This window comes from Solanum verrucosum, unplaced genomic scaffold (assembly GCF_900185275.1).
Source record: "Solanum verrucosum unplaced genomic scaffold, falcon-dt-bn FXZP01000052.1, whole genome shotgun sequence".
Taxonomy (NCBI): domain Eukaryota; kingdom Viridiplantae; phylum Streptophyta; class Magnoliopsida; order Solanales; family Solanaceae; genus Solanum; species Solanum verrucosum.
Genome location: NW_026020193.1, coordinates 123,605 through 144,534, shown reverse-complemented (window position 1 = coordinate 144,534; position 20,930 = coordinate 123,605). Strand labels below are relative to the sequence as shown.

General features: G+C 32.3%; 1 protein-coding gene, 1 long non-coding RNA gene and 1 pseudogene across 2 annotated transcripts in view; 1 reads left to right on the top strand and 2 right to left on the bottom strand.

Moving 5' to 3' along the window:
* LOC125829427 (uncharacterized) overlaps positions 1-3,483 on the top strand; it is a 47,767-nt gene extending 44,284 nt beyond the window's left edge. The window contains exon 2 of the long non-coding RNA XR_007443096.1: positions 3,286-3,483. This is a non-coding gene — a long non-coding RNA (uncharacterized LOC125829427). The remainder of the gene's footprint in view (positions 1-3,285) is intronic.
* LOC125829425 (putative F-box/LRR-repeat protein At3g18150) lies at positions 710-4,745 on the bottom strand. The gene is made up of 4 exons (XM_049508646.1): positions 3,785-4,745; positions 3,245-3,409; positions 2,503-2,846; positions 710-1,225 (listed from the first exon to the last, which is right to left on the bottom strand). Exons 1-4 carry the CDS (start codon positions 4,721-4,723, stop codon positions 1,024-1,026), a joined length of 1,650 nt encoding a protein of 549 aa, XP_049364603.1. The 5' UTR covers positions 4,724-4,745; the 3' UTR covers positions 710-1,023.
* An 11,480-nt stretch (positions 4,746-16,225) lies between these two features.
* Positions 16,226-20,433, bottom strand: LOC125829424 (putative F-box/LRR-repeat protein At3g18150; annotated as a pseudogene).
* Positions 20,434-20,930: the final 497 nt, after the last annotated feature.

Genomic DNA, 20,930 nt, shown 5'->3' with positions numbered 1-20,930 from the left:
TAAATTTGTGTTTAGAAGAAAGAAGATTGTGGATCTCTGTTCGATTTGATAAAGGGAGAAAACTGCAACTTGTAAGTGTATCCTCCATGAAAGATGCCTGGAGAAATGGCTAGCTTGTTCTCTTTGAAGGAGTGATTATACCAGAGAAAGTGAAAAAGAGTAGAAAATTAGAAGAAGGGAAAAAGAGATTATAGCTTTGAGAAATAGCTAGATCTTCTCTTGCTATCTGGTTTGAAAAGAGGGTATTGCTGCCTATGTTGCTTGAACTCTTAAAACCCCTGTTTTTCGGGTCCAAAACTAGTGCATTATTAGAGGATCCAACACAAGTGTGGCAGCATTTTGGAGAGTGAGAAACATCGACTGCCACAATAGTTTCCAACATTTTTTTTCTTTTTCCCTGAGGTGATTTTGCTAGTTGATGATGCTCAATAACAGATAGCAAAAAAGATATTATGAAAGAAGCCTCGATTATGTCATCATTCGTCACTCATGAACAATTAGATTCACTATCCTGGTTATCGTTTATCAACGTTTTCACCTAAGTAGGTCAAAGAAAGACATGATTTGAGAGGCAACACAAGAAAACTAACAATTCATTGGTACCGAAGAAAAAGAGAGAAATATAAGCAAGGCTGTGATGACAGTAATGTAAATCAAAAGACTTCCTAACATACTGACTCAGTGGAAAATGTGAGAACATTCTGGTGAGGATTGAAAATTACTAAATCTGATAATGTTAACATTCTGAAACTGTCTGCTAGAATAAATCTGAAAAAATAAGGACTCTAGCTTTTTAGTAAGGACATGTAATTTAATAACTTGACAGCACCAAGTTATGTACAACTAAGCAAAAGCATCCCTGTTTGGATATGCAGGGTACTAATGACAAACATCACAAACCTGGGTGAACAAGTGCTGAATGTTAACTCGGTTGCACAACTCAGCTTTTGAAGGTAATCTTGGATGAGGGTCTTACAACCTTGATGATAATCACGGCTCGTCTTCCTCATCATCATCAGAATCTTAATCGGTATTATCCTCATCATCATCAGAATCTTGATCAAAATTATCCTCATCATCATCAGAATCATGATAATAATAATCACTGGAACAGTCTTCCTCGTCATCAGAATCTTGATAATAATCACTGCAACTGTCTTCCTCATCATCAGAATCTTGACAAGGATTATCCTTAGCTTTAACCACAGAGGATACATCTACAAGCCTACACGTGAAATGATGTAAATCATGTGAAAGAACCAAATAATGAAGATTCGGGGCACAAATTTCCAAGGAACTATCACTTTCACTTCCAATATCATCCATTCAATAACCTTCCAATTTCAGGCTTTCTACTTTAAAAGAATTAATTTCCAGGCTACGAAAAATCCCCAACCTTGTGAAATTAAATAGTTTCCAAAGCAGGATAGACTGACAGTAAGTTCACAATTTCGGCATTCCCTATCACCATATCCTCCAAAAGTTATGCTCTTTAGAGACTTTCACGCTATGACAATATATTAGAAATAAGGAACTTTCTACTAGATGCAATGTTCTCAACGCTGAACAGGTAAAGAAAGATTCAGTAAATAGACAAAGAGGATCAGAATAGACTATAACAAGTTCCACATTTTTTTAACTGCAAAACAGCCAGTTCCTTTTTCTTTTTCCCTGAGGTAGCTTTTCTAGTTGGTGATGCTCAAAGAACAGATCACATAAACAATGTTATGAAAGAAGCCTGGATTATTGTCATTAAGATCGCAGTTGTCACTCACGAAAAATTAAATTCACTTTATTGGCCATAGTGCATCCATTTTGTCAACAAAGTAGGTCAAAGAAAAGACAGGATTTGGAGGACAACACAATTATAATTCCCATCATATACCAGGAATGTAAATCCAAAGACTTCCAAGCCAATGCCAAGTGACAAACAAATGATAAAGTTATAACCCGAATCAGCAGAAAAAATGAGACTACAAGAGGGGCGGGGGAGAACTTTCTGGTGGTGACGGAAATGACTTGCTCTGAATTTTTTAGCAGACGCATCAACGGCAGGATAAAAATTGGTAAAAGATTTAGCCTAATAATGACCTAAACTTCAACTAAACAAAATCAACAGCATTGTAAGCCTCAATTACAGACTGTTACAAACAATGCAGACCTCTTTCTTCCAAGTAAAGCGCCTATGAGAGAACCATTTCGCAATCAAAGTTTCATGCTATTGACAAAGCAAGGAAGAAACATTTAATTACAACTTAAAAGAAATTCGCAATGCACATGCACAACATCTAATCTAAAATGTAACAAACCAAAACTTCATGAGAAACCAAGCTACTATACCATTTGATAAACCATAACAGTAAGTTTCAAAAGAACAATAATTAATAACATAGAGAAGTTTAAGATTAGCGATTGCGTGAAGTTGATCAAAAACTTAATATAACGGAAAATTTCTTGTATCCTGAGACAAAAATACTTGTAGTCTAGTTATAGAAAGCTCACTCTTGATAGGCAATCACAAACTCAGCAGAGGATCTCAATTTACTAGCCAATTGCGATAAAAATCGGGACACACACTTGATTCCACAAATCTCACACCTTCGTCTTTTTGAAACGATAACGAACTTCTCCAAAACCACTGCATTCTTTAACAAAAAGTTTGAAAGTTTGAAAAGCTTCCTGATATATTCCCAGTTGAGATGCTCCTTCATGCACATCCCAGAGGAGATGACAATCTCAACATTCTTTAGGTTGGGAAACACAGAGCTTGAATTATAACTCTGCAAATCAATACTATCACCTTTGACCAAATATTCTCTCTCAAAATAGCACCTGGAATCATCAAACTGGAGAAAAAGAAAATAGTCAGGACTAAATACAAGCCAGCCTAAAAATATGATTTTCACAGTATGACTGGTGCAGAAAAATTTCAAAACTAACAGACATGAATGGTGGTTGGAAAATGATTGTGTATCATAACTATTTGTGGCATAGGTATCCGCAATAACAGAATGATAGTGCAACAATCCCTTTCATTTTAGAGTGCCTTTGCCACAAAGAAAGCAACAAGACCAACCATATTAAAGTGTAGCTTTACAATGACAAAAGCAAAGCTTCTTAGTGATAATTAAGGGATATATTTGAGTTATCCTTCAAAAACAATTTGCGGGGAGGGAAGAGAGGTTGTTAAAACTTCATTAAATGAATAGATGTAAGAAGAAAAGAAGAAGTTCCAGAAAGTTACAGGCAGATTTTCTATTTCTAAGTTGACTGTCTCCACAAGAGGCGAGGCTCGCAAAAGGCCAGCTGCCCCATACAAACTAAACTTTTCCAAATGCAACTCCAGCACTAGATGTTTGCATTCCAATTCTGGAATTGGCACTCCTTTGAACTGCAATATGCATAGGACCTGGTGCAATAATTCCAATGAAACTAGTAAACAATGGGGAAAGCAATAAAGAAAGCACTTCACAGCAAAGAAATAGGGCTGTTACAAAATCTAACAAAAATTCTAGTTCCAGGTAAGATAAAGGAAATAACACAGTTCCAAAGCTGACAAAGTCCCCACAAGTTTCTGTAATATGTCCAGATTGGTTGATGAAATTCGCACAAAGGTTCTCCATTGTATAATGTTTACATTCTGAAACTGTCTGCTAAAATTCAATCTGAGAAAACAAGGGCTCTAATTTTTTTGAGAAAGATCATGTAAGTTTAATAACTTGTAACACTAAGCAAAAGCATCCCTCTTTGACTATGCAGGGCACTAACGACAAACATCACCAACCTGAGTGAACAAAGTTCCGAATGTTAATTCGGTTGCCCGACTTAGCTTTTGAAGGTAATCTTGGATGAGGGTCTTAAAAGCTTGATGATAATCACTGCAACTATCTTCATCCTCTTCATCAGAATCAGAATATTGATCATAATCATTGTGCAGATCTTTGATACATGTAATGTCGAAAGTTATCTTAGCATTAACCACAGAGGATGCATCAACAAGACTACACTTGAAATCATGAAAATCTTGCGAAAGCTCCAAATGCTGAAGATACGGGACACAAATTTCAAATGAGTGATCACTTTCACCACCATCATCCACCCAATAACCTTCCAATTTCAAGCTTTTTACCTTTATCGAATTAATTTCCAAACGACGAAAACCCCCAACATTATTAAATACTATAGTTTCCAATGCAGGACAACCTGATAGTAAATTCTTAATTTCGGTATCGACTAGCACCATTTCCTCCAATTTTATAGTCTTTAGAGACTTCCAAGCTATAACAATATTAGAAACCAAGGAACTTTCTGCAAGATGCAATGTTATCAAAGACGAACAAGTGAAAAAACTTTGAGACATTATGTAAGGAGGAGGAGAATAGAGTACAACATGTTGTACATTTTTTTTAACAGCAAAAGTAAGCCATTGGCTTATTTGAGACTTGTAGTTATGCAGGGCACTGCAGTGGATCTGAAATTTTGTAATTTTGGAAGCAGTGGAATGAGACAATACATAGTCAACAAATGATCGAAATCCTTTGTTTCTTCCCAAGAAGTATCTAGGAGAGAAAATGAAGGAATCAAGTGAAGTCCAGAGATACTGCCACCTTTTAGAGAGAATACATGTTGTGAATGCTTCTTCTGTCGGCAAAAGGGAGAGAATTTGAAGTAGAAGTGAGTCCGGCAAGTCACTCAGACGATCATCTAGGGTTTCTTCCGCCATGATTTTGTCTTTTGTGTTTCTAAACTCCTCTTCGGTAGTAGCCTCTTCAATTGTACAGTTAAGTTATATGTTTTATATATTCGCCTAAAATTAAAATTATACTGTAATTAAATAAGGGTTATACTAAGGCCCGTAGTCCATACGATTAGAGAGCATGATACAAAATTGCATGAGATAAAGTTAAAATTTTGTTTAAATATGTAATTTAAATTTTTAAGTAGTATTGTTTACTTGTAAACATAAAAAATTTGTAAGGTTGTGAAAATTATTTAAATTGACTATTATTTATATAACTTACTAAATAAGCAAACTATCCCTAAGCTATTCTAATAAAAGTACAATATTTTTATTGATCGGACTCTAATTCAATAATTAAAAAAGTTGAACAAGAGTTATAGTATACTACTCTTTATTTTTATTTTTAAAATATATACTACTATTATTATTAAGTAATAATAAATTTGGTTATTGAGAGTAATGATTATATCTGATAAAATGATTTAAAAGTGGGTTAATGTAATGGCTATTTCATAAATTTTGTTGGATATGTGATTTCATCTCGTGATTTAAAATTTGTGTTATGCAATTTCAAATCATGAGATAAAATCTCAATTTTTTCAAAAAAATAAATAATTTTAGAATTTCATATCATGAATTCACATTTTTCAAAATCAAAAATTTATATTTTATAAAAAAAATTGTATAAATAAAAAGGCTTTCATACCAACTGTTAAAATATACAGGCAAAAGCAACATTCAAGATCACCAATCTTACATCAAACAACGTGTTGAACCTTTTGCACAATTCGCCAAAACAAAGTGATCCAAGTTGTGATCTTCTACTATTTTCCTACAACCTCTTAACTAAAACTTGTGTGGTAAGAGTCTTTTCTTCTGGAAAAGGGATGATCTTCTCTAATGTAAAATACCATATTTATTCCCAATAGGGAAAATGTAATAACTCTGAAGTGTTGTAAATAGTGGTGGATGTCATATGTGGGCCCACTATTGTTACTGTAGGATTATCACCTCTCCAAGTTATATTTTGCCTATATAATAGCGTCTCACAAAGCAATAAAAAGACACTAAAATTAGTTGCATCTCCTATTCCTCTACTTTCTGACTTCCTCTTAATTTACTCTTTCCATTTGATTCTAGTTTTGTGTTGATTTTATAACACATTATCAACACGAAGTTCAAATCAAATTTATTATCTTGAAATTGAGTTTTTTTCTTCTTCGAAAGAAGCTATCTCTTTTGAAAAAAAGGTCTGAGTATGCACTTACCAATTTAGGGGTGTACATAGGTCGGTTGGTTTGGTTTTTCATTAAAAAAAATCTAAACCAATTATGTCGATTTATTAAATTTAAAAACCAAATCAAATCACATAAAGTCGGTTTTTTTCGGTTTCGGCTTTAATCGGTTTTTTTTTAGTTTTTTCAATTTTTTACAACTATACGGTGTTTGAAAAGAGATCAAATATATTTTCACTTACCTATGTGATAAGCTAAACTTAAAAAATGTTAAATTAATAGAAATCTTCAAAAAGATGATAAAATTCACATGAGTACAAAATATATTTTTTTTGAATTATCAACGTTCAATATGCTAAATTAATAAGATTAAACGCTATAATCAAACTGAATACAAAACGAAATATTTACAAAGTAAACTGTTAGCTTCGAATTTGAAAAACTATAACAATACCATTATAACTTCTGATTCAAAATAAAATATTTACAAGCCCAAATTTGAAATAATATATATAAACATTGAAAACTATAAACTAACTAAAAATATATTAACAAAGTAGATTATAAATAATATTTTTTATCTATAAATAAAATAAAATTATATATTTATATTATGTCAGTTTGGTTTGAGTTCGATTTGACTTTTTTTCTTTGAATACCAAACCAAATCAAGAGTGGTCGGTTTTTTTTTTCAACGCCAAACCAACCAAACCAAACCACAAATCGTTTTATTTTTCGATTTGATTTGATTCGTCGATTCAATTTGACTTTACGATTTGGCATGTACACCCCTACTTACCATTGTTAGTGCTTAAAGAAATATTTTTTCTCTGTTTATGCTATATTTGGTATCAATTATAAGTTTTATTAAGAATATCATTTAATGCCATCATTCCTATTACCCCATACACATTAGTTATCTGTGTAATTTTAATTAATCAAATCATCTTGTATTGATCCTAAAAATCATGTATATGCTCCGAAAATAGTTCATTAATTTTATTGGTTTGGTCATTATCAAGAAATTTAGTGAGCATTCTAACTAAAATGGAGGAAGAAATATTTTATTATTGATATGATGATATATGATGGAGATCTGCAAAATATAGAAGATGAACTTATAAAGTTACATTCATCGAGATTTTCTTTATATATCCATCAACCTCTTTATCACTTTAACACGCCAAAGATTTTAAATCTGAATTTAAAAAAATAAATGAAATGGGTTCCTCAAATTTCTCAAATTCTTGTTGTGATTCCAACAAAACTCAGATGAAAAAAAATGGGGGAAATTGGTTGTCATTTACAGAAAGTTTTTGTCCTATTTATCTGATTGTTGGTAAAGTTATTGACTGTTTAAAGACCGTCAATTATTTTTTCATGTTTTGTCAAGTGTGATCCTACTTCTTATAATTTGGCTCTTTAGTTTATAATGTTTGCTATGTGTCTTACATTGAAGAAAAATAAAATAAAATAAAATAAATTAATCAATTTATTATTACAAAGTCTTTTTCCGATTCAGAAGTCAATAAGCAAAGATAACTTTTGTTGCTCTTTAACTACTGCAAAGGTAAGTGTGGTTGTATCTTTATACATATTAATGAACTTTCTCTAAAAGAGTACACTAGTATTTGAAAAGTAAAATTGCATACAGATAAATTTATTTTTCTTCTCATATTCATTGAGGGTACAATCTTTGATTAGATTATAATTTATTCATCTTGATTATTGAATGGGATAATAGAATATTATTTATCATGTTTAGAGTTTATTGATTATATTTTATTGGAATTTAATTCAATCATGCATATATTTATAAAGCGACGATAGTTTAAAGGACCGTGGTTGAGTTTCATTGCACCTTGGTCTATCATATTGATTGAAATTATGGTGAAAGATTCAAGTCTCGTCACATTAAGAGGATAAGGTATTGATTTTGCGTTCCATTAACCTAAAACGTCTTTTTATGGGAAAGACGTTGGATTTCAAATCTCAATGCACTATATTGATGGTATAATGATGACTGGGAAAAATTAATATGCTCTTGATAAAATTTGTGAAATTCGCCTAATTGATTTGCTTCATTCTCTTATGTGAATGTGATAGCACTGTGTAATATGTTTGAAAGATGACAAGTAATTGAACATATGAATATGGGCGTGAAAAATAATAATAATAATAATAATAATAATAATAATAATAATAATAATAATAATAATAATAATAATAATAATAATAATAATAATAATAATAGTCATCACTGTGATGATTATAAAAGAAAGAACAATATGAGTTCTCAAAATGGTCCTTCAAAGAGTGAAGATAATTCTTGTCATCAAAATGGTATAAAAGGGCATTAGATACATAGTTATTGTGTGGCCTAATAATTTGATTTTATAAATCCTCCATCAAAATAAAGAAATATTAAGTGATAATGCACTTGACCTTTCAAAAATGATGTTGAGGTGTGTCATGTAAATATGATAAATTTCAAATCATAACAATGAGATTCTAATAAAAAATAAATAAATTATGAAGTATGTATATATTATTGTAGGCAATTTCTTAAAGAGAATATAACTTGTGATAAACATTGTGAATGCTCAACCATTCTTGAAAGTGAATGTGTCAAGAGATGATGAAAATTATAAAATAAAGACATACCCATGTATGATTTAATAAATACCACAACTCACCCCAATGGGAGGTTAGAGGGAAATAAAGAAATTTTATGTTGGTATAAACGGTCATTGGTCAAGTACTATTAGTACATCGCAAATATTATGATACGTTTTATGATGAACTATCAAAATGACTAAAGAAGGAAATAATTCTTGACCACAAAAATTTATCATTGATTATGCATCTGTGTACGTCAAAGGTATTTTGCCTGATATTAAACAAAATGAAGGAGATACTAATGACAAAAGTAAATCAAGAAATAAGGTTCTGCTTGTAATGATTTTGACCATGACAATAATGATATAAATTTCTCCTTGAAAGAGATGTGTATCACACAAACAATGTTATGAAATATGTGGTAGTATCTAATGAATATTGTGAGCTATGGTGATTTAATGTGCTACTACCTAAAGAAATAAAATTGCTCATGATATCGAAATTGTAGTAAGTCTTGAAACTTTTTAAGTTTTAAAGAAATAGTCAAAAAAAAATTAATATTGAGACAATAAAATATGAAAAGATTAAAGATCTTCATATAATCAAAATGAGTTATAAATATTTATGTGAAAGATTACTCATGTCTTCATATTATTCGTGGTAACTAAATATGGACATGATGATAGACTCACATGCAAAATAAACTAGAAGTTTATCGAAATAAATATCAGTTGACATGATCGGTTGATGACCATTTCGGTTCAAATATGATACGGAAATAAATGACAATTCATATGGTTATATATATATTGAAGAAATAATAAATTCTTCAAGAATTCTCTTGTGTTGTTTGTTCTCATGATAAAATTATCATTACACCAACTAAGATTGAAATTGTATCTCCTGGAATTTGAAATGTATAAAAAGGTGAATATGGGTCCGTTCACCTGCCATGTGGACCATTTACTATTATATAGATGCATCTATGCTATGGTCACATGTGCTATATCATCAACTTGCAATTTGATTTTTGCAAATGTTGTTTGCTCGAATTGTTAAATCAAGAGCACATTTTATAAAATTATATTCATGATGTTGATTTGTATTCAAGTGGCTTAAGCAGAAATTATATGCCTCAATTATAGCTAAATCATTAGTTATGAGAAACAAACTCCCAAAAGAAATTTGGTATGAGATGTGTTATTTAAAGTGTAGCAACACTTGCACGTATCAAGCCAACAAAGTTCCCCTATCACAATTGGTTCAAGTTCAAGAACCAAATAATTCTCGCCTAGAAATTTAAATATGCGATATATTAGTCCATTGCTCCACCATTACGGAATGCACAAAGATGAGTCCCCAAATAAGGTTGGGTGAATGTTAAATTCTCTAACATTAGGGGGAGATAAGCAATTGGAAAATAAGTTATACATAATGAATTATCATTGGTATGATCCTCATTGAAGAGATAATTTAAGTCAATTGTCAGACGCATCTCTGACCCTATGTTATAATCCAGTTATAAATGCTCCAATGAAAAGTCCTTGAAGGACATAATTTATGGCACACCTAAGGCATGATAAATTAATCGATTTGAAAGATAGAACTTCTTGAAAAAGAAAAGGAGCAAATGATCAAGATGGTCATAATAATGAAGCAAGTGCTTAAGAAAGAGCACCATGACATAACACTTTATAAAAACCTTGGCAAAGGTTCAGGTACCTGGAAATGATGAAAAATAAAGTGAGCTTGATAAGTTATGTCATATTAGAATCGATATCATATAATCGTCGACGATATATTAAATAAAATATAGCGCTCAAAATTATAAATGGTGATGCGGATCTTGATATTAAATCTGTCGAGAGTTGATAGATAAAATCGGCCAAAGAAAATACAATTCAAGTATATTTTATTTCACTTGGAAAAGTGATGTTTTGGACGTATTGTCCATATACCAAAATATAATGTCAGTTGGGTACAAATGAATTATTGTGTGATAGGTAAAATTGTAAAATATAAAGTACGACTTGTGCATTGGAAAATAAAGATTTTTCGCTAAAGTCTTGACATTATTGTATGGAGATTTATACTCCTAAGGTGGATGCAATAAGGTTCCTTTCAGTCTGATAATATATGAAAAACTTGAATACACATGATGAATGATTATCATGTCTAGCTAGACAATAAATATTATATAATCCCTCAATGATTTAAAAGTTTATAAAGCAATTTCATTGAATAGTACCCCAATGATTGTAAGATCGCATAATATAAAGATCAATTTTGATCTCATTAAAATGATTAGAAAGTACCATGACATAGTAGAATTGGTGCACTTATATATCTTGCTATTATTATTCATGGTAAAAAAAATTCATTAATATGCATGCAAAATATAACATCACTCTTATCGGTGGAGATATTAGAGTGAATCAAATATCGATAGAAATTATTTATTATGATCAATTGTGTCAAGGTTTATTGACCATGAAATTGCAGGAAATTATGAAGTTTGATCTCAAGAAAGTTATCTATTTTCATTTGGAAATACTGTCATATCAAATCATTCCACAAGACAGACAATTTTATTGAAAGTGTCCGTCAGTGCTATGTTATTGTTGTTAAAAAATCAAATGAGCAATTTGTCTACACTAATAAGATCATGAATTGAGTGATTGTCAAAAATATATTCGTTTGAGATCAATAAACACATTCAGAAAATATGTGACATTTCTTTGAAAAGAGATATTCCAACAACATTATATGAAAACAATGTTGCATGTATATCTCAACTAAGAGGAGGACACATCAAAGAAGACTGAACAAAACATATTTCATCAAAGTTCTTCTTAGTCATTATCTTCAAAAGAAGGATATAGCCGATGTTCAACACTTCGTATTTCCCAAGGTATTATCAACTTCAGCCTTGGAGAAGCTGAGATATAAGATTGGAATGCATCATTTTCGAGTTGTTAAGTGATGTTTTAATCAGTGGGAGTATATACGCGTTGCACTCTTTTTCCCTTAACCAAAGTTTTATCCCACTAGGTTTTTTTGGTAAGGTTTTTAATGAGGCAGTTCTCAAAGCATATTACTAGATGTGTGTACTCTTTTTCCTTCACTAGAACTTTTTTCCATTGGGTATTTTTTTCTAGTAAGGTTTTAACGAGACACATTATCTATGGATGAACTCCAATGAGCTGTAAATATATCTATTGCTCATTACATAGCTTTCTGGATAAGCTTGAAATCAAGAAATCAAATTTACAAACAGGTTCCAATAAGCAACTCCGCAAGCAGGTTGCTATAAACCGCTTACACAAGCAAATTCTTAAACAACTTACAAGTAGCTTTGCAAATAGGTGAATACAATCAGCTTACAAGTGGCTTCCTACAAGCAGTTTTTTTAACAAGGCAACAAATAATATGTATTACAAATGATTATGTATACTTTTCTTTTGCTAAAATTTCTTAGTACATTAACATCCAAGGGGGAGTGTTTTAAATAGTGATGGATGTCATATGTGGGCCCACTATTGTTACTGTAGGAGTATCACCTCTCCAAGTTATATATTACCTATATAATAGCATTTCACATAACAATAAAAAGACACTAAACTTAGTTGCATCTCCTATTCCTGTACTTTCTGTCTTCCTTTTACTTTACTCTTTGGCCAAACACATACACAACCCTCAAACTTGCCCTCATTTTTCATTTTGGCATTCCAACTTAGCCTTGTTCCATTTTAACCCTTAAACTCCATTTTTTCTGTACCATTTAAACACTAATACTAATTTTTATGATTTTTTTTTTATGTTCTTCAATTGCAATTTTTTATTTTAAAAAAATAGACGCGTGTCTGTTAGTTTTCGTAAAAAAATTAAACATTCGCGAACGAACATAAAATTTTTTAAACAATAATATTATTTTTTGAGATTTCTCTGTATTTTTGCATGAAAGTGAATTGACGAAAGTTCTTTGATTTTCTTTCTTAAACATTCAATTAAATTAAATAACACTACTTATTTATTATTTCTTATCATCTGAGCTATCTAAATTTAACGCAAATACTCACTTTTTATTTTTAATATAAATCAATACGAATAAAAAAACTCATCTTCAATACGAGTAAAAAAGACTCTTGTTCATTGCTAATAACACTACTAAAAAATGTTAAAACTCGACTGACTTTGTTAGATTGTCGGTGATTTTTAAGAAAGAAAACCAACACAATTTCGTCGGTTATTTTTCACATTAAAATACATAAAACTCTTAAAAAGAAATTATTATTTTTTAAAAAGAATTAGTTTTTGTTAATTTTTATTTTTTAAACTAAAATTAACTGACACATGTCGATTTAAAATAAGAAGTTGCAATTGAAGAATATATATAAAAATAAAGAAATCATAAAAATAATATTTCGTGTTAAAATGGTACATAAAAAATGGAGTTTAAGGGTTAAAATGGAACAAGGCTAAGTTGGAGTGCCAAAATGAAAAATGAGGGCAAGTTAGAGGGGTTGTATATGTGTTTGGCCTTACTCTTTCCGTTTGATTCTAGTTTTGTGTTGATTTTATAACATGAAGCTTATTTTAGAATTTTCTGAAAATTTATCATTTTATTTCTTCCAATAATTGTCTCAAGTCATGTTTGATTAGTTTATGAGGTTGTTTTTAAGCTGGATTAAAAGTTGAGATATTTGGAAGTTTTGGAGTTTTGAAAGCTTTTAAGTTAGGCATAATACATAAATATGTCATTTAACTTGGTCTTATTTCACATTTATGTCCTTCAATTTTGGACGTGCACAAATAGACTTTTAAACTTGTAATAAACACACACATCCTACGTGACATCCTCCTACATGACAATTTGTATCCTATGTGGTGTCAAACGTGTATTATGTCACATAGGATTCATGTATCTACTTGTTCAACTTTATACAAGTTTAAGTGTTTACTTGTACATACCTAAAGTTGAAGGGAATAAATGAAAAATGAGGTAGAGTTAAAGGGTACATTTATGTATTATGTATTTAAGTTAATATAAGAAATGAAATTATATCAGCTCTGAATGCAGAATTCAGTCTAGGAGTGTTGTTGTTTTCAGCTCCAAAGCTTTTACGTGGATTTGAGCCCATGAGTAGAGAATTTAGGCGAATTTAGATCAAGGTTTGACTTTGATCAATATTTAGAGTTTGAATGCTCGAATTCGTTTATAGTCAATTTCGTTAGATTCAGAAGGTGATTTTAGGCTTAGGTAAGACCTTGGTTCAGTTTCTAAGGGTTCTAAGGGCGTTTTGGTCTTTTTGGTCAAAATTAGTTAGTGGTGGCTTAAACGGGTAATGGGTCCAGAAGACCTTGTATCCATGTTATGATGGTTCCAATAGGTCTGAAACGTCAAGTTTAGTGGGGGTAGCATATTTGATTTGTGTGCACAGGATTCCGAACAAATCCCGAGGGTCCATTCAAAAAATTATGAATCTAGATCTTTTATTGTCACTACTATATCTGATGTCTGATGATTTGTTCATCACGATCGCGGGATCTTCTTCCGCGATCGCCTAAGTGTAACTTGTAGTGCGTCGCGATCACGTTGGTGTACAAACCTAGATATCGCGATCACATACACTTTGTCACAATCGCATAGGTCAAAGGGAGTTGACTTAATTTTTTCTTCGCGATCGTGTGGAGGGGGGGGGGGGGGTTGCCGCAATTGCGTAGAGCAAAGTACCTTGGTAGAATTTAATTCCCCAAACTATAATTTCTTCTCCATTCCTCCATTTTTTAATGTTAAGAGCTCTAGTGAGGCGATTTCAAAGAAGATTTTCAAGATTAATCTTCTGGGTAAGTGGTTTTACCTCCAACCCTTCATTACCCATTTATTATTTTGTGATTTTAGCATCAAAATCATTGATTTCAAATTCTAAAATCGGGAATTTTCTCATGAACTTGGGTTTTAGCAATTTGGACTTTTTCGTTTTTCGATACAATTTCGCGTGTGAATTCCAAAATCCTACCTAACATGTTTTTCTATAAAAATTAAGAATGAATAAAAGAGCTTCTGTTGTTGGATTCATGAGTACTAAATTTGTGTGCTAATTTCTTGTCAAACAATTCCAAGAGCAGTAATTCTTGTAAGCTCCTCCACTACCCTGAGCTGTCTACAAGAGAAATGACATTGCTGAGACCAATGCTGCTAACATGACTCTTCTAGTACTCCATTAATCATCCAATCACAAGCAAGTTTGCTGCACAAACAGCAGTTCAGGTACAAAGCCCCACAAGTCCCAGGCCACAAATAATTGCTTCAAAACCCTTCATTTTATATATCAAATTTGCAAGCGCAAACACCCAACAATGGAGGTCAACTTTGTACAATAACGATGAAGATAAGAAGAAAGAGAACATCGTTTAAATCCCTCATTTTGTAGGTTTGTTGGAGGTTGTATAGATTATGTAAAGATTTTGTTGTTCTGTTTTGAAATTGGAATGGTAATGCGAACTAAGAGTTTTATTTCATACATCTCTGCAATGATCCCATAATAATGAAGGTGGGATTATAAAAAAGACTAGTCAGTAGTTACATTGACAAGTTCAGGATTCTATGATTTCATCAGCCATAAATCGAAAGCTAACAGTTCAATTATGCTGAGACAAACTCCTGGTGTTCTTAGAAATTTTAGTCCTGTTGAATAATCTCAGTAAAATATATCCTTTGGCCAAATATGTAATATTAAAAAGTCATAGCAGAGATGATTTATCTCGAAACAGAAAATATAACCAGGATTAGTACATTTTTTTTTTTACACACCCTCCCTAGGAGCTCCCAATCCTTTTAGCTCTCTTGGTGACTCGAACTCGCAACCTTCGTGTTGAAAGTGAAGGGTGCTTACCATCTGAGCAACTCTCTCTCGTCACCAGGATTAGTACATGTCCGCAGCCTAATTGAAGTACTTGTATTTCCCAAACTGAAAAAAAAACAAAAAAACACCAGCTTTATAGAAGTGTATTGTACAGACATGGTTATATAGCATTTGTTGTTAGGCAAGGCTTTTCAATTAGCAAGAATGAATAGGAAAAAAGTTTTACTTGATTCTTTTTTTCAAAACTACTTCAAAATATTGTGAACACATGCTATTAAAAATCTTGGTCTACTCATGGCCTTTCAAATTCAATGGATCAAAACTTGCATTTCTACTGCTAAGTTTAATGAATAGAACTATAGTCTATACCTAATAAATAAAAGATATGCAAGTTGCGAGTATAAAGAAATGTTAAACTCAAAGAGCTCTGAACTTGTGTTTTGAAGAAAGAAAATTATGGATCTCTGTTCGATTTGATAAGGGGAGAAAACTGCAACTTGCAAGAAGTTTTGTTTTTTCTTTTTCCCAGAGAGGTGATTTTTCTAGTTGGTGATACTCAATAACAGATAGCAAAAAAGGTATTATGAAAGAAGCCTGGATTATTATCATCACTTGTCACTCATGAAAAATTAGATCCACTATCCTGGTTATCTTATATCAACTTTGTCACCTAAGTGGATCAAAGAAAGACCAGATTTGAGAAAAAAGAGAGAAATATAAGCAAGGCTGTGATGACAGGAATGTAAATCAATAGACTTCCAAGCTGTATGCCATGTGACTAACATTCTGACTCAGTAGAAAATATGAGAACATTCTGGTGAGGATTGAAAATGACTAAATCTGATAATGTTAACATTCTGAAACTGTCTGCTAGAATAAATCCGAAAAAATAAGGACTCTAGTTTTTTAGCAAGGACATGTAATTTAATAACTTGACAGCACCAAGTTATGTACAACTAAGCAAAAGCATCCCTGTTTGGATATGCAGGATACTAATGACAAACATCACAAACCTGGGTGAACAAGTGCTGAATGTTAACTCGGTTGCACAACTCAGCTTTTGAAGGTAATCTTGGATGAGGGTCTTACAACCTTGATGATAATCACGGCTCGTCTTCCTCATCATCATCAGAATCTTGATCGGTATAATCCTCATCATCATCAGAATCTTGATCAAAATTATCCTCATCATCATCAGAATCATGATAATAATAATCACTGTAACTGTCTTCCTCATCATCAGAATCTTGATAATAATCACTGCAACTGTCTTCCTCATCATCAGAATCTTGACAAGGATTATCCTTAGCTTTAATCACAGAGGATACATCTACAAGCCTACACGTGAAATCATGAAAATCATGTGAAAGCTTCAAATAATGAAGATTCGGGGCAAAAATTTCCAAGGAACTATCACTTTCACTTCCATCATCATCCATCCAATAACCTTCCAATTTCAGGCTTTCAACTTTGAAAGAATTAATTTCCAGGCTATAAAAAATCCCCAACCTTATGAAATTAAATAGTTTACAAAGCAGGACAGACTGACAGTAAGTTCACAATTTCGGAATCCCCTATCACCATATCCTCCAAAGTTATGCTCTTTAGAGGCTTTCACGCTATGACAATATATTAGAAATAAGGAACTTTCTACTAGATGCAATGTTCTCAATGCTGAACAGGTAAAGAAAGATTCAGTAAATAGACAAAGAGGATCAGAATAGACTATAACATGTTCCACATTTTTTTAACAGCAAAACTGAGCCAGTTCCTTTTTCTTTTTCCCTGAGGTAGCTTTTCTAGTTGGTGATGCTCAAAGAACAGATCACATAAACAGTGTTATGAAAGAAGCCTGGATTATTGTCATATGGATTGCAGTTGTCACTCACGAAAAATTAGATTCACTTTATTGGCCATAGTGCATCAATTTTGTCAACAAAGTAGGTCAAAGAAAACACATGATTTGGAGGACAACACAATTATACTTCCCATCCATTGGTAACAAAGAAAAAGAGAGAGATATAAGAAAGGTTGTGATAGTAGGAATGTAAATCCAAAGACTTCCAAGCCATATGCCAAGTGACTAACAAATGATCAAGTTATAACCTAAATCAGCAGAAAAAAATGAGAATTCAAGAGGGGCGGGGGAGAACTTTCTGGTGGTGATGGAAATTACATGCTCTGAATTTTCTAGCAGACGCATTAACGGGAAGATAAAAATTGGTAAAAGATTTGGCCTAATAATGACCTAAACTTCAACTAAAAAAATTCAACAGCATTGTAAGCCTCAATTATAGACTGTTAAAATTATTTGAGGTAGACAAACAATGCAGACCCCTTTCTTCAAAGTAAAGAGCCTAAGAGAGAACCATCTCACAATCAAAGTTTGATGCTATTGACAAAGCAAGGAAGAACCGTTTAATGAGGGAAAGTATCATAAAAATGTGTTTGCAAATCTACTCATCATAATACATTAAGGAAAACAAGTGTTAAAACTTAAAAGAAACTCACAATGAACATGCAAAACATCTAAAATGTAACAAACCAAAACTTCATGAGAAACCAAGCTACTATACCATTTGATATACCATAACAGTAAGTTTCAAAAGAACAATAATTAATAACACAGAGAAGTTTAAGACTAGCGATTGCGTGAAGTTGATCAAAAACTTAATATAAGGGAAAATTTCTTGTATCCTGAGACAAAAATACTTGTAGTCTAGTTATAAAAAGCTCACTCTTGATAGGTAATCACAAACTCAGCAGAGGACCTCAGATTACTAGCCAATAGCGATAAAAATTGGGACACACACTTGATTCCACAAATCTCACACCTTCGTCTTTTTGAAACGATAACGAACTTCTCCAAAACCACTGCATTCTTTAACAAAAAGTTTGAAAAGCTTCCTGATATATTCCCATTTGAGATGCTCCTTCATGCACATCCCAGAGGAGATGACAATCTCAACACTCTTTAGGTTGGGAAACACAAAGCTTGAATTATAACTCTGCAAATCAACACTATAGCCTTTGACCAAATATTTTCTCTCAAAATAGCACCTGGAATCATCAAACTGGAGAAAAAGAATGTAGTCACGACTAAATACAAGCCAGTCTAAAAATATGATTTTCACAGTACGCCTGGTGCAGAAAAATTTCAAAATCAAAAGACATTAATGGTGCTTGGAAAATGATTATGTTTATCATAACTATTTGTGCCATAGGTATCCGCAATATAAGAGTGATTGTGCAACAATCCCTTCGTTTCAGAGTGCCTTTGCCACAAAGAAAGCAACAAAACCAACCATATTAAAGTGTTGCTTTACAATGACAAAAGAAAAGCTTCTTAGTGATAATTAAGGATATATTTGAGTTATACTTCAAAACCAATTTGCGGGAGGGGAAAGAGAGGTTGTAAAAACTTCATTAAATGAATAGATGTAAGAAGAAAAGAAGAAGTTCCAGAAAGTTACAGGCTGATTTTCTATTTCTATGTTGAGTGTCTCCACAAGAGGCGAGGCTCGCAAAAGGCCAGCTGCCCCATAAAAACTAAAATTTCCTAAATGCAACTCCAGCGCTAGATGTTTGCATTCCAATTCTGGAATTGGCACACCTTTGAATTGCAATATGCATAGGACCTGGTGCAATAATCCCAATGAAACTAGTAAACAATGGGGAAAACAATAAAGAAAGCACTTCACGGCAAAGAAATAGTGTTGTTACAAAATCTAACAAAAATTCTAGTTCCGGGTAAGATAAAGGAAATAACACAGTTCCATAGCTGACAAAGGATAGCAGAAAGTTACAAAAGTCCCCACAAGTTTCTGTGATTTGTCCAGATTGGTAGGTGAAATTCGCACAAAGGTTCTCCATTGTATAATGTTTACATTCTGAAATGTCTGCTAAAATTTAATCTGAGAAAACAAGGGCTCTAATTTTTTTGAGAAAGATCATGTAATTTTAATAACTTGTAACACTAAGCAAAAGCATCCCTGTTTGACTATGCAGGGCACTAACGACAAACATCACCAACCTGAGTGAACAAAGTTCCGAATGTTAATTTGGTTGCCCGACTTAGCTTTTGAAGGTAATCTTGGATGAGGGTCTTAAAAGCTTGATGATAATCACTGCAACTGTCTTCATCCTCTTCATCAGAATCAGAATATTGATCATAATCGTTGTCCAGATCTTTGATACATGTAATGTCGAAAGTTATCTTAGCATTAACCACAGAGGATACATCAACAAGACTACACTTGAAATCATGAAAATCATGTGAAAGCTCCAAATGCTGAAGATACGGGGCACAAATTTCAAATGAGCGATCCCTTTTACCAGCATAATTCACCCAATAACCTTCCAATTTCAGGCTTTTTACCTTTAACGAATTAATTTCCAAGCAACGAAAACCCCCAACCCTATTAAATACAATAGTTTCTAACGCGGGACAGCCTGAGAGTAAATTCTTAATTTCGGCATCCCCTACCACCATTTCCTCCAATTTTATAGTCTTTAGAGTCTTCCAGGCAATAACAATATCAGAAACCAATGAACTTTTTACAAGATGCAATGTTATCAAAGATGAACAAGTGAAGAAATTTAGAGGCATTATATAAGGAGGATGAGAATATAGTGCAACATGTTGGACATTTTTTTTAACAGCAAAAGTAAGCCATTGGTTGATTTGAGACTTGAAGTTATACATGCGACTACAGTCGATTTCAAATTTTGTGATTTTGGAAGCAGTGGAATGAGACAATACATAGTCAACAAATGATCGGAATCCATTGTTTCTTCTCCAGAAGCGTCTGGGAGAGAAAATGAAAGTATCAAGTGAAGTCCAAAGATACTTCCACCTTTTAGAGAGAATACATGTTGTGACTGCTTCTTCTGTCGGTAAAAGGGATAGAATCTGAAGCAGAAGTGAGTCCGGCAACTCACTCAGACGATCATCTAGGGTTTCTTCCGCCATGATTTTGATTCTTGTGTTTCTAAATTCCCGCTTCTGTACTCTTCTTGGGTCGTTTGATCTGCATTCTATATGGTATCATCTAGTACGTACTTGTGTTGTGTTTGGACCAAATTAACATTAACATGAGTTTATAACTAATTATTAAAATGGAAAATTAAAGGGAGAATTTATCATATTGGACAACAATTCAACTTATTATATATACTTGAGTTCAATTTGAAACTACACTTTTATTTCAATTGCAGTGTCGAGATACACATCTATTACTTCAAGAAAAATATTTACAACTTGTAGTAAACTTGAGAATCTGGCCAAACATCATATTGAATGATCAATTAATTTATTGTGTAGTTATCTATGTCTCTGAGATTAAAAAAGGCCCCAATCTAGTCATATTCCGTTATAGGTTGTGAACACCTAATTTTTGACGTGTTTAATTTACTCCTACAATACATAGTAAGGTCTTTTTCTTATATTTTATTTTGTATTTTGTATTT

Excerpts from the sequence above, each read along its gene's own strand:
- LOC125829425 (XM_049508646.1), bottom strand. The coding sequence starts at position 4,723 with ATGGCGGAAGAAACCCTAGATGATCGTCTGAGTGACTTGCCGGACTCA. Across the intron at positions 3,410-3,784 it reads TCGGAACTTTGTTCACTCAG|GTCCTATGCATATTGCAGTT; the intron begins GTTGGTGATGTT and ends TTATTGCACCAG. Across the intron at positions 1,226-2,502 it reads TTTGTGATTGCCTATCAAGA|GCTTGTAGATGTATCCTCTG; the intron begins GTGAGCTTTCTA and ends TTTCACGTGTAG.